Source organism: Miscanthus floridulus, chromosome 2 (assembly GCF_019320115.1).
Source record: "Miscanthus floridulus cultivar M001 chromosome 2, ASM1932011v1, whole genome shotgun sequence".
In the NCBI taxonomy this organism is placed as follows: domain Eukaryota; kingdom Viridiplantae; phylum Streptophyta; class Magnoliopsida; order Poales; family Poaceae; genus Miscanthus; species Miscanthus floridulus.
In genome coordinates this window covers 114,268,225-114,280,743 of record NC_089581.1, presented here as the reverse complement: position 1 = coordinate 114,280,743, position 12,519 = coordinate 114,268,225, and the positions used below count along the sequence as shown (strand labels likewise).

The window sequence follows — 12,519 nt, the reverse complement described above, 5'->3', positions numbered from 1 at the left end:
GCTATTTTTTTCTCCTCTCATAAAGATATGGGTTAGGATGAAGCTGAAAAAAGTAGCTTATCTCAGCTCTCTTTCTTATTTCTCTCTCTCTCACCCAAGCATAAAGTTGTTGGTGAAGCTGTTCAGCCCAATAATTTTTCCAAAACAGCTCAGTTTCGCCTAGAAAGTTGATCATGAAACTATTTTCAAAAAACAGGCTTTTCCAGTGAAGTTGAGCCATGCCAAACGGAGCCTAAGACAATCAACATGAATATATGTTTTTTTTTAGGAATACATGAATGTACCATGTAGGAACGTGTTGAATAGCAAGGCTGTCCACGGCGACCTGGGCTAAGATTTGAGGCTCGAAGGCCCTTTGCACCTTTCAATAGCTATGGTCATTGGTGAAATCTACGACATCGATCCACAAACGGTCTCAGTAATTCAGTTACACGGGACACGGGACACGGGACACCCGTACTCTCTCCCTCTGCCTCGGTCGGTCCGAATCCAAAATGGCCAATCCCCTCTTTGTCTTCCTCCCCCTCCTCCTCAGCGTCGCCGCCGTGCCCCGCGGCGCCGACGCCGACGGGACGGACCTCTGCGCAGGCCGGCGGATCCACATCCGTGGCCTGCCCCCGCGCTTCAACGCCGACCTCCTCCGCCACTGCGGCGCCGACGCCTTCCCGCTCGCCGACCCGTCCGCTGCGGCCACCTCGGTCCCGCCCTGCGAGTCGCTCGCCAACCACGGGCTCGGCCCTCGCACTCACCCGCGCAGCCGGTCTTGGTACCGCACCGACGCGCGGCTCCTGGAGGCCTTCTTCCACCGCCGCATCCTGGAGCGGGGCTGCCTCGCCGACGACCCGGCCGACGCCGATGCCGTGTTCCTGCCCTACTACGCGGCTCTCGACGCACTGCCTTACGTGCTCGATCCGGGCCTGCTCGACGAATCCGCGCGGCACGGCGTGGCGCTGGCGGAGTTCCTGTCGCGGGACCAGGCGTGGATCCTGTCTCGCCGGCACGGGCATGACCATTTCCTGGTGGTGGCGGGGTCCGCGTGGGACTACGCGCAGTCGCCGAGCGTGGAGCCGAGGCTATGGGGCTCGACGTCGCTGCTGCGACTGCCGGAGCTGGCCAACTTCACGTTCCTGACCCTGGAGTCCCGCACGTGGCCGTGGCAGGAGCACGCGATCCCGCACCCGACGTCCTTCCACCCGTCATCTCTCGCCCACCTCCGCGCCTGGCTCTCCCGCGCGCGCCGTTCGCGTCGCGCCACGCTGATGCTCTTCGCGGGCGGCGCCTCCCGCCCGTCCCGGCCCAACATCCGGGGCTCCATCCTCTCCGAGTGCGCGAACCGCACTGACGCATGTGTCGTCGTCGACTGCTCCGGCGGTAAATGCGCGCACGACCCAGTCCGGTACATGCGCCCCATGCTGCGGTCCAAGTTCTGCCTGCAGCCGCCGGGGGACACGCCAACGCGGCGCTCCACGTTCGACGCCATCCTCGCCGGCTGCGTGCCCGTGTTCTTCGAGGACCTTGCGGCGCGGAGGCAGTACGGGTGGCACCTGCCCCCGGTGCGGTACGACGAGTTCTCGGTGCACATGCCCAAGGAGGCCGTGGTGTTCGGCGGCGTCCGAATCGTGGAGACGCTGGAGGCCGTGCCGGAGGAAGAGGTGCGGAGGATGCGGCGGCGCGTGCTGGAGATGGCGCCGAGGGTGGTGTACCGGCGGCACGGGAGCACGCCCGAGCTGAGGGAGGCCGTGAAGGACGCCGTCGACCTCGCCGTGGATGGCGTGCTGCAGAGGATCCGGAGGCGGACGCGTGCACTGGAGGACGGACTGCCGGAGAGGATTTACGCGCAAGAGGAGGACAGCGTCGACATATAGGATCAGGAACATCCTCTTCAGCTGCATCAGGACATTATGATGCTGTGTTCCCGGTCCAAGAGTGAAACAGAGTGTGTATATGTTGCTGTTGTAGTGGATAAATGAGATTTGTGTTCCCTGTAATTGTAGCAGTAGTTTTCTGTGTAAGTATGGTGCCAACTTGCTGGCTTCCTCTGATGTCTTTTTGAACAGTCAGTACCTCGATTCACCCAATCAATTAGGAGCCATGAAATGAAATCATTTTTTAACCATGAATGGAACGAAGTCACTTTGGAACCAAGAACGAAATCAGATCATGCAGCATCTGGAAACACATATAACATATTGACCTTTTACAGATTGAAAGAGACCAGGTTGTGTCGTTGCAAAGAATGTTGAGATGATGAAAGATAGATCGCACTGCTATTGTGCGTGTGCTCTGTGTTATTGGCGCATCAGAACTTAATTGGCACATACGTAAACATTGACGATTTAGCGGAAGAAATAGGGACAGCATGTATAGTTGCAATAAGCAGAGATGACACTGTCAGCGTCTAATAATAATGACATGATCAATAACCATTTGAAACCAAGGACACAGAAGCACCGGGTTCGATTCCCGGCTGGTGCCAAATTTATTTTATTTCCTATTTTTTAAACCATTATTTTTTTTATCATGATGTTAGTTGGTGCAAATTTTTATTTTTATTTCATTTTCTTTTTTTTACCATTATTTCTGCTCATGCTGTTAATTGATGACCAATCCACAGTTTACTACAAGATTGTTTGCTGTGTAATTCCTCTGGCAATGAAGAACAGTCTCATACATACATCGATCGAATGATCAATGAAATGCTAACACGGCAGTGTGGCCAATCCACATCACATAACTAATTAAATGATTATGCATATTTGCATATTGCAGTTGAGATCAGCCTCAGGTATGACGAAAGAATATGGGATGAGAATACTAAGAAAGAATTTACAAGAACTTCTTGAAGTCTTCATTTGCTTCGGCCACCAGATGCTCGTCATCCCATTCATCACGGTAACTCTCAGGACGAGCTGCCTTGTTCATTGAATTAACAGCATACATCTGCTTTCTCCATTCTTCGATTGGTGGATGGCTGCATTGCTCAGCGAGCCAATCATCATACTCAAACTGCACATAAAGGTATGCATATATATGAAGAAAAATTCAAATGTGTCAACAGTGAAATCTTAATATAAAGCGATTGCCGTCAGGTAACAAGCTTAACCAAGTATTGAGAGACATCTCTAGGCTACCTGATGGTTTGAAAAGTTATGTGTGTATCTCTTAGGCCATCCACGTGCTTCTAGTTTCAAATAGAAAGCTTTCACTTCTTCCATCATCTTGTCTTTAGATGGAAGCTTGATCCGTCCTGATAGAACTCTAGCAACCCACTTACTTTGGAGTTCAAACAGTGGAAAGGGAATAACCTGGAAAGAACAGAGGTTGGAATGTTTAAGATCTTAGAGCTTCACTGGGTAAGTTACAGGTGCATCTTAACTGGGGCATCAATTTGCAGCAAAACTGACTTTCCAAGGCAATCCGATGAAGGACAGATGAGGTGCCACTTCGGGTGGGAAAATATGCTTGTATAGTGGATCGACACGGTTGTCATCCACAGTGATAGTGCTGTCATCTCCAAGGAATGGAAAGTCATACAGGTAGCTAGGCAACATACAAATGCAAGAAGCACATTATCAGATTAAGGTATTAAGTCAAATTAGCACAAAATGGCATGCTTTTGTAGGAAATGGGATGATACTGCAAATCACTATACCCAGTGCAGTGCATGATGACATCAGCTTTGATTGAGCTGCCATCCTGGAACACCACAGTGCCATCCTCCTGCGCATGGTCAATCTGCAGCCCGAGCATTAGATTTACCACAATACTGTAATACTGTGGCAGCTCCTCCAGTAGATAAAAGCCACCATATCTTGATTCACCAGGATAGAAGATAGTTTACCATGGAATGAAGCCACAGATTATTGTAGCCAGGCTGCTTCTTACAGGTGGAAGCTGGTGCTGATCTATCAGCAATATGGACTTCTTCAGCCATGCTTGCGATGTCTCTCGAAATGTCAAATGCACTTGCCGAGGCCCCAATTACGATCACTACCTATCGTTGCAACATATAGTCTTCGTTAACCAGGGGAATGCATAATAGCAGCATACATCACTGGGAGGAAACACACTTGATCAAGGAATGGCTCCGGCACACGGTAATTGTGGCTATGCATCTGCTTCCCTGGCCAAGCATCTACCCCTGCCGAAGTTTGAAAGTGTAAGAATTGATCACTGAAGGTCAAAAGCATCTGGAATTTGCAATTGCTGTAAATTGTTACAGATTTCTATTATTTTCATGGATGGTCCAAACATTGCAAGCACGCACAGGAAGAGGAAGCCGTGGAGTGACAGGTCAGGCAGTTTATTCCAGAACCTATCCGTGATTAGAAGCTCAAATTAACGCGATCACAGATAAATTGTATAGTACCGAAATTACCGGGAATGACGGCGGTGCGTGGCTCCGTGTAGTGGCCATTGCAAACCATGACGGCGTCGTAGAACTCCTCCTCGCCGCTCCCCTTCTCCCCGAGCTTCCTCGACGTCACCGCCCACCTCCCGCCGTCGTCCTCCCTCCTCACACTGAGCACCTCCGTCTCGAAGCGGACGAGCCGGAGCAGATCGAACCGCCGCGCGAACGCCTCCAGGTAGCGGAGCACCTCCTGGTGCCCGGGGAACCTGCGGGGGTCTCGGGAGCCCGCCGCGGCGGCAGCGGCGAAGGGGAAGTCGAGGAAGCCCATGGTCTCGCGTGGCAGGTTGGTGCGGAGCGACGCGTAGAGGCTGGAGTGCGTCGCCGCGGCGCTGAGCGGGTCGGAGGACATGGCAGCGGGGGGCGTGTAGAGCCAAGTGCCCCCAACGGCGGCGGCGCGCTCGAAGACGACGGGCGCATGGCCCTCGCGGCGTAGTTCGCGGGCGGCCACCAGGCCCGCCGCGCCCGCGCCGACGACGGCGAGGCGGAGGGAAGCCGACGGCATGGAGATGGAGGGAGCGCGGTGGAGTGGGCAGCGGAGAGCCGTGTGGAGTTTGGGATGTTGGAAGTTGGAACGAGTGGGCGTACCTTCTCCTGTCAGTTTTTCGTCGGGGGATGTGTTGTGTTTGTTTCCCTTATTGGCTTCTTGCCTTCCTGAGGACGTCACGGCAGGATCGCCGCCGGCCGCCAGGCGGCGAGATTATGATTGCGTGAACGAACGAAGCGCTACTGCCTAGCACCCGGTCGTGCGACGTCTCTTCGGCGTTGTCCGACGCTATCGGACATCGGAGGAATCAAGCCCGCACCTGTAATGTAGCCAGCCCAGCATCAACATTCCAGAGCGCATATTGGGCTTTTGTATGGGCTATGCCGAAACAGGAAACACTCTGGGCCACTACGAGGAGCTATTAAAGCAAAACGCCCGCGAGAAAGCAAACAAAACTTTGCGGTAGCTCTAAAAAATTGTCAAGCCTATTTAAGAGTGTGTTTGGTAAAGATTTAGATTTTTATTAAAACGTTTTGGATTCAGATTCTCAACAAACGTTGTAGACGAGAATCACCTTATGGAACCGTTTTGGCCGGTAAGTTGGACTCTAGTTCAAAACAAAATATATTTTTTCTTAAAAATCGTATAAATAAAATATGTTGTAAATATTTTGAAACATTTTGCGGACGAGTAACAGTTGCAAAAACAATTAACTTGTTGCGGTACTGAAGAAAATATAATTGCTAGCATAGAATGGAAACATAGAAACAGAAGTGTGGATTGCTACGAAACCACGTCCTTGCCGATTGTTGACAACCAACATATGATCAAAGAGTCTAAGGTGAACTAGAAAATCACGTGCAAACAAAAAGGATCAAATTTAGTATGGATTGAGCAAACTTTTAAACATCCTGTAAAACCCGCCTAGGTAGTTTGTGGTAGTTGCATTAAGAACCGGCTCAAGCTATAGTTTAGCCGCCGATTTTGGTTGCCCGAGATATAAATCATGATTTTTCTTTGAAAACTCATCTGTTCTCGTGGGAAACTTGTAAGTTGCATATAGAGTAAGTTTCCTACTGATATAAGACCACACTCTCTATTTATATGAGAAATTCATGACCAATTTATGGACCAATTTAGACAATAAACAAAAAAAAAACTTATCTACTTTGCTTTTTATCTTCTACCGCAAGTTTTTTCAACTCTCTTGTTGTCTAGCACTTCTCTTGATGAGATTTGCCGGTATTTTAGGCGGCCTTGCTGATCTTAGGACATCCCTACTGTGTGTCTCCCCCCACAGGTCTTCCTGAGAGGTGTTCATGAATATTTCGAACGAAGAACGAGCGTCAAATCAGCCTTACCATTTAGACCTACATCGTTGCATGTATCAAACATGTGTGACTCATGCGATCTAGCCCTTCTAGTGTGTGACAGGAATTTGCGTCAACATACTTTTTGGCAACTTCGTTGGAGAAGAAAGCAAATCAATCTACTACGATGGCAGACGCTAAGAAGGATGACCCTACATCATCAAGCCTTCGGCCCATCAGCTACCTATGGAGGTTAGGAAAGGGCGAAGGTCCAAGCTGCTACTGCTCTAGTATGCTCTAGCATGTTTCGAGGTGGATCGGCGGGAAGTTCTCAAGAAGATAAAGAAAACACCAACTTTGACTCTCTTCATGCTACGTCTTCATCTCATGTAAAAATTGATCAACAACCCTTAGATCTAGTATTACACATGATGAATGCTAAGATGAATTTCAATGAAGCCAAACTTTCTGACACCGATATGCATGAAAATCTTAGCAAAAAACTGAAATTCCTGGTTTTCCTTTGGGATATTGTTCGCCTTTTCGAGGAAAAGATTTAGAGATATTAAAATCAATGCTTTAATTTGATAGTTTCTAAAGAAAAAGATCACTCGTAGGAATGTGTAAAATATACGATGGATTTCTCGTAACAACTAAAAAAAGATCACTGCTACTGATTTGTCGTGTACTTGTGGGTGAGTTGTGGGGCTACTTTTCCTAGTGAGCTTTATATGAAATGAGCTTCTAGCCATCTAAACTAGGATTCCCCACGAGAAACGGAACGATGAATGGTCTACCGTCCGCGTCTGTGTCCGTACCAAACCAAACAAGGGATAAAATGGCCCCATTCATTCCTGTGGGGTGAAAAATCTCCACAATTCTTCTGTTCTCTAATGTGATAATTCTCCAGAAAGACTCGGATATCGGGTCTCTCATTACCGTTCCTAACCCCAAACTATTTTATAAATATTATTACTTAATTATTGTATATTTAAAAATTAGGGTAGTAATTGTGTGTGGGCACATAAAGTATTTCACTTTTAGCGTACAAATTTATTCTTGAGGCAATGGTATGGAATGATAATACCTAGTAAAACACTTAGAGCCTTTTGATACTAATTCGTGCAATGCCGGCTTTGGAGGTCCCGGCACTCTAGTACCAATTATTAGAAAGTGAGCTTCAAAAAAGAATTATTAGAAAGTGGGGAATGGATTCGACGACTACATCTGAGAACAACTGGAGCAACGGGACCTAAGCCAATTTTTTGGTTTCATCGGCGTGTCTGAGCTGGAGGCGGACTGAGTATGCCAAACGATACTTTGAATATAATGATTGAAATCTCTAACTCTCTTTTTTCCAAGATATATACGTCTGTCTTCAGATACAAGTAGATCGGTATTCACACGATGCATTTCCAAGTTGTAATATAATATAGGGTTAAGTCCAATTTACACCCTCCAACTTACAGCAAAGTTCGGATTTCAACCTCGAACTTCAAAACCGGACAACTTTGGCCCTCCAACTCTCGAAAAAGTTCAATTTTCAACCGTCTGTGCGGTTTTGCGGGTGAACAGTAACTTTTGATATTTTCGGAAGCGCCGAAATTTTATATTATTTTTTCGAGCATCTTAACGTCCTCAAATGAAAAAACTCAAAACTACAAAGTTGTAGATCTCATCGAGGTCTACAATTTACATATAAAAATTATCTTCATCCGACATCGTATTGAAGAGTTTTCTATTTTTTGAAATTTGAGTCTCATCACGCGATAAAATATGGTGCTGAAATTTTATATTATTTTTTTGAGCATCTTACTGTCCTCAAATGAAAAAACTCAAAACTACAAAGTTGTAGATATCATCGAGGTTTACAATTTACATATAAAAATTATCTTCATCCGACATCGTATTAAAGGGTTTTCTATTTTTTGAAATTTGAGTCTCATCACGCATGAAACAATTTTGTCGCGTGATGAGACTCAAATTTCAAAACATAGAAAACCCTTCAATACGATATCGGATGAAGATAATTTTTATATGTAAATTGTAGATCTCGATGAGATCTACAACTTTATAGTTTTGAGTTTTTTCATTTGAGGACAGTAAGATGCTCGAAAAAATAATATAAAATTTCAGCACCATATTTTATCGCGTGATGAGACTCAAATTTCAAAAAATAGAAAACCCTTGAATATGATGTCGGATGAAGATAGTTTTTATATATAAATTGTAGACCTCGATGAGATCTACAACTTTATAGTTTTGAGTTTTTTCATTTGAGGACGTTAAGATGCTCGAAAAAATAATATAAAATTTCGGCGCTTCCGAAAATATCAAAAGTTACTGTTTACCCGCAAAACCGCCCAGAAGGTTGGAAGTTGAACTTTTTCGAGAGTTGCAGGGCCAAAGTTGTCCAATTTTGAAGTTCAAGGTTGAAATCTGAACTTTGCTGCAAATTGAAGGGTGTAAATTGGATTTAACCCTATAACATATAATTCAAGAAAAACTTGCAGGTTGATGCAAAATCCGTGCTTCCGAATTTTCCGTGCATTCATTCATTCATTAATTAATTAGTCCGCCCATGACCGTATTGTTGGTTGATGTCACGTGCATCTGTCCACCGTGGCTCCCTAAGTCTATCAGCAGTACCATCACTGCAGGTGGGGCCACTGGAGCATGTTTACTCTACACCTGTTCCAGTCAAGGTTAAAGCTGGACGAAAAACTTGATAACGAGCCGAGCCGATCTAAAATTTTAACTCGTTAGCTATAACGAGCCAATTCGAGCCAGTTCACGAGCTAAACGAGCCAAGCTTTCAGAAAAAAAAGTATCAAAATTTATATTAGTTTTTATATTACTTTATGTCTTACACTTTACAATTGACTGGTAACTGGTCTAGATCCTATAAATTGACTGGTAACTGATCTAGATGCATTTCTTTTATATTATTATTATTCTCAAACTTTAGATAAATGCATATATTATATTTTGTATATTTTTTATACCTGGCTCGCGAGCTTAACGAGCCGGCTCGAGCTTTTAACGAGCCGAGCCGAGTTGGCTTTTTGGCTCGTTAGGATAACGAGCCGAGCCGAGTTAGCTCATTATCTTAACGAGCCGAGCCGAGCCAGCTCGTTATCCAGCCTTAGTCAAGGTAGAGGAGGTTCTATAAAGAGTAAAGTGCACCAGGGGTCCCTAAACTTGTACCGCTGTGTCATCCCGGTCCCTAAACTCGTAAATCGACCGTTTATGTACTCAAACTTGTTCATCTGTGTCATCTCGGTCCATAAACTTGTTCGGCTATGTCATTACGGTCCCTAAACTTACAAATCACACGTTTATGTCCTCAAACTTATTCAGTTGTGTCGTCCCGGTCCCTAAGTCTCATCTGGATCAAAACAGAGTGATCTAAAAACTTTATATCAAAAAATAATTCATAACTTTTTCATATGAACTCAAAATCAAAATTGTAGCCCTCGACGCGATCTACGACTTTGTAGTTGAAAAGTTTTTGAATTAAAAGTGTTTAGGGTCCCAAAATATTATTGTATGTTTATAGATTTTAAAATTTAAAATTTAAAATTAAATTTTGGGACACTAAATGACTTCAAACAAAAAACTTTTCAACTACAAAGTTATAGATCGTATTGAGAACTATAACTTTCATATAGACCATATCAATATCCAAGATTGTTTGATAATTTTAAATTTTAAATTTCAAAATATATAAACATACAATAATATTTTGGGACCCTAAACAGTTTTAACTCAAAAACTTTTCAACTATAAAGTCGTAGATCGCGTCGAGGGCTACAATTTTAATATAAAGTTTGTCTTCATTCGAGTTCATATGAAAAAGTTATGAATTATTTTTTAATATAAAGTTTTTAGATCACCCTGTTTTATCCAGATGAGACTCAAAATCAAGTTTAGGGACCGAGATGACACAACTGAACAAGTTTGAGAACCTAAACGGGTGATTTGTAAGTTTAGAGACCGGAATGACACAGCCGAACAAGTTTAGGGACCGAGATAACACAGATGAACAAGTTTGAGGACATAAATGGTCGATTTACGAGTTTAGGGACCAGAATGATACAGCGGTATAAGTTTAGAGACCCCTGGTGTATTTTACTCTTCTATAAAAGACAGTGGTTGAAATATTAAAAAGAAAAGAATTCAAATCCAACAGCTCTGTAGTTTGTGGGCTAAACTAGTCAAGATTCAAACCATGCATAACGCACGTCCTTGTGTAAATGCAACATGACTTAGTGCAGTTTGTCTATGCTCCGTAGAGTCTTTTTAGCATAGACGCTTATATTTACGAGCGTATACTTAGTCTATGATCGTATCCTAGGAGCATCTTTAAAGAACTGAGCTGGACTAGTAAATGTTAAGATTGACGAAGTCACATATTCAAGCAAAAGGAACCTAATCAACTGAACTATGGGTATGTTTGTTTGCCGGCTAAAGGCTAGATGCAGGCCCATGAGCTGCAAGACGCCTTGTTTATTTGCCTGAACGTCTTTTGAGCCTGGCTAGCACGTTGCTTAAAGCAGCCCAGAACCAGGCTCTGAAAACGAAAGGAGTGTTCGTTTTTTCTGGGCATGGCCGGCTGCGAGTGCGAGAGGACGCTGCAGTTACCTTCTTCTCGTCACCGCCTCCGTCCTTGCTCCCATGACGCAAGCGACCCGGTCCTCTCCTCTCCTCCGCAGCGTACCCGCTCACGCTCCTTTGTCGTGCTGGAGCGCGCCCGCTCCTCCGCTGTACCGCCTCCTCTGTGCTCCCGCTCCTCTACCATGTCGGCTCCTCCACACGCCTGCTCCTCCGCCGTGGCACGCCACTAGTAGAGAAACGACTTTTGATCCACTTCTAAATTTAGCTTTAGTCCTGGTATTTTTCGCGCCCGGGACTAGAGAAACCTTTAGTCCCGATTGGTAGCTCCAACCGGGACTAAAGGACCCTGCCCAACGGCTACTACGGCAGGCTCTTGCTGTAGGGGACCTTTAGTCTCGGTTGGAGCTACCAACCGAGACTAAATGTTAACTTTTACTCCCGATTGGTCCCTCTAACCGAGAGTAAAAGTCTACTCCCGGCTGGAGGCTCCGTCCGGAACTAGAAAGGGACATTTAGTCCCGGTTGGTGTCTCCAACCGGGACTAAAGGTCATCTCCTATATACCCCTTCTTCCTCCCCGAGCCCGAGCCACTTCGACCTCAGTGTTCTTGCTTCATCACCGGCCTCTCTTCTTTCTCATCGCCGGTAATTACAAGATTTCTTCGATTACTCCATCGATTCTTCGGTTCTAAAGGTTACCAACTTTATACTCTCATGTTTCATCAGTAGCATATCTTATTTTATGAACTAGATATATGTGGTTTTTTATGGTGAATTTTTTTATTTGTAAGCTATTTAAGCTCAAAATCACTTTAAAGTTTGCATATTTGGATGAAGGAAGGTTAAAGTAGTTATTCAAAACTAGTATTCAGCTTTCATTTCTAGCATACATAGCACACATCATTGTTTAGAGATATAGAGAATTTTAGAGTTTTTTTAATTTTATTTGTTTATAAAATGAGAAATTTATATTATATTAAAAATGAGTATAGAGAGTAGATGACAACTACTTTCGGGTCCTCGGCCTCTCATCGGGTTCCAAAGCGACTGAGGCCGGACCTCCCTTTCATTGCATGCGGCAAGTGTGAGGAGAAGATTGTGATGGAGTACCAGGTGAGGAAGGAGTGTCCCAACAAGGGCCGTATCTTCTACAAGTGTCCGGATCGCAATGTGAGTTATTTTGTCGCATTTGATGATTATGGTTAATTTATACTTATTTTCATGATGATTGTGATTAAAGTTCTAATTTTTTGTTTTAATTTCAGTGGGATGGCACTGGATGTTCAGGCTGGTACTGGGAGGAAGAGTATGTTGAACACGTGTAAAACTCTCTTGCATAGGCGGCTACGGTGGCTGATGAGGTAGTGATCCTACGGAAGAAGCCCATAGATATTGAACAAACACATGATCTGTTTGTTTTAGTTGGGATTGGTCACGAAATCCTTATGCTGCTGAAGTGCATTTTAGCTTTAGTTTTTTTAGTGGTAGTTGGGATTGTCTATATTGTAGCGAGACTTTCATAAATTAATACCTTGTGTGGTGGCATGCATGTCGTATAATTAACTAATTATGTTTTAGGTTTTAATATGGTATGTATGTCATGTAATACAGATGAGCCGGCATTAGATGTACAATGCTGATCGCCACTCCTAAGAGTTCATTGAGGGCATGCATTCTTTCTTATGTGTGGCCAAGGCA

General features: G+C 44.9%; 2 protein-coding genes across 3 annotated transcripts; one reads left to right on the top strand and one right to left on the bottom strand.

The window, feature by feature from the left end:
- Nucleotides 1-294: 294 nt before the first annotated feature.
- Nucleotides 295-2,489, top strand: LOC136528045 (probable xyloglucan galactosyltransferase GT19). Its single transcript, XM_066520945.1, has one exon. The coding sequence runs from the start codon at nucleotides 495-497 to the stop codon at nucleotides 1,863-1,865; it is 1,371 nt and encodes a 456-aa protein (XP_066377042.1). The 5' UTR covers nucleotides 295-494; the 3' UTR covers nucleotides 1,866-2,489.
- A 125-nt stretch (nucleotides 2,490-2,614) lies between these two features.
- On the bottom strand, nucleotides 2,615-5,054 carry LOC136528054 (flavin-containing monooxygenase FMO GS-OX-like 2). Of its 2 annotated transcripts, none has more exons than XM_066520959.1 (7): nucleotides 4,379-5,054; nucleotides 4,071-4,141; nucleotides 3,842-3,994; nucleotides 3,653-3,735; nucleotides 3,405-3,540; nucleotides 3,132-3,305; nucleotides 2,615-3,006 (listed from the first exon to the last, which is right to left on the bottom strand). In XM_066520959.1, exons 1-7 carry the CDS (start codon nucleotides 4,911-4,913, stop codon nucleotides 2,827-2,829), a joined length of 1,332 nt encoding a protein of 443 aa, XP_066377056.1. In that variant the 5' UTR covers nucleotides 4,914-5,054; the 3' UTR covers nucleotides 2,615-2,826. The 2 variants fall into 2 exon arrangements, with proteins under 2 accessions (XP_066377056.1, XP_066377051.1); XM_066520954.1 differs by having other exon boundaries at nucleotides 4,071-4,135; nucleotides 4,379-5,031.
- Between the last annotated feature and the right edge of the window lie 7,465 nt (nucleotides 5,055-12,519).

What these genes read in the sequence shown, in the direction of transcription:
- LOC136528045 (XM_066520945.1), top strand. Translation starts at nt 495, where the DNA reads ATGGCCAATCCCCTCTTTGTCTTCCTCCCCCTCCTCCTCAGCGTCGCC.
- LOC136528054 (XM_066520959.1), bottom strand. Translation starts at nt 4,913, where the DNA reads ATGCCGTCGGCTTCCCTCCGCCTCGCCGTCGTCGGCGCGGGCGCGGCG. An exon ending in CGGAGCCATTCCTTGATCAA is followed by an intron (nt 3,995 to 4,070) that starts GTGTGTTTCCTC and finishes TTGCAACGATAG; the next exon opens with GTAGTGATCGTAATTGGGGC. An exon ending in ATCTGTGGCTTCATTCCATG is followed by an intron (nt 3,736 to 3,841) that starts GTAAACTATCTT and finishes CTCGGGCTGCAG; the next exon opens with ATTGACCATGCGCAGGAGGA.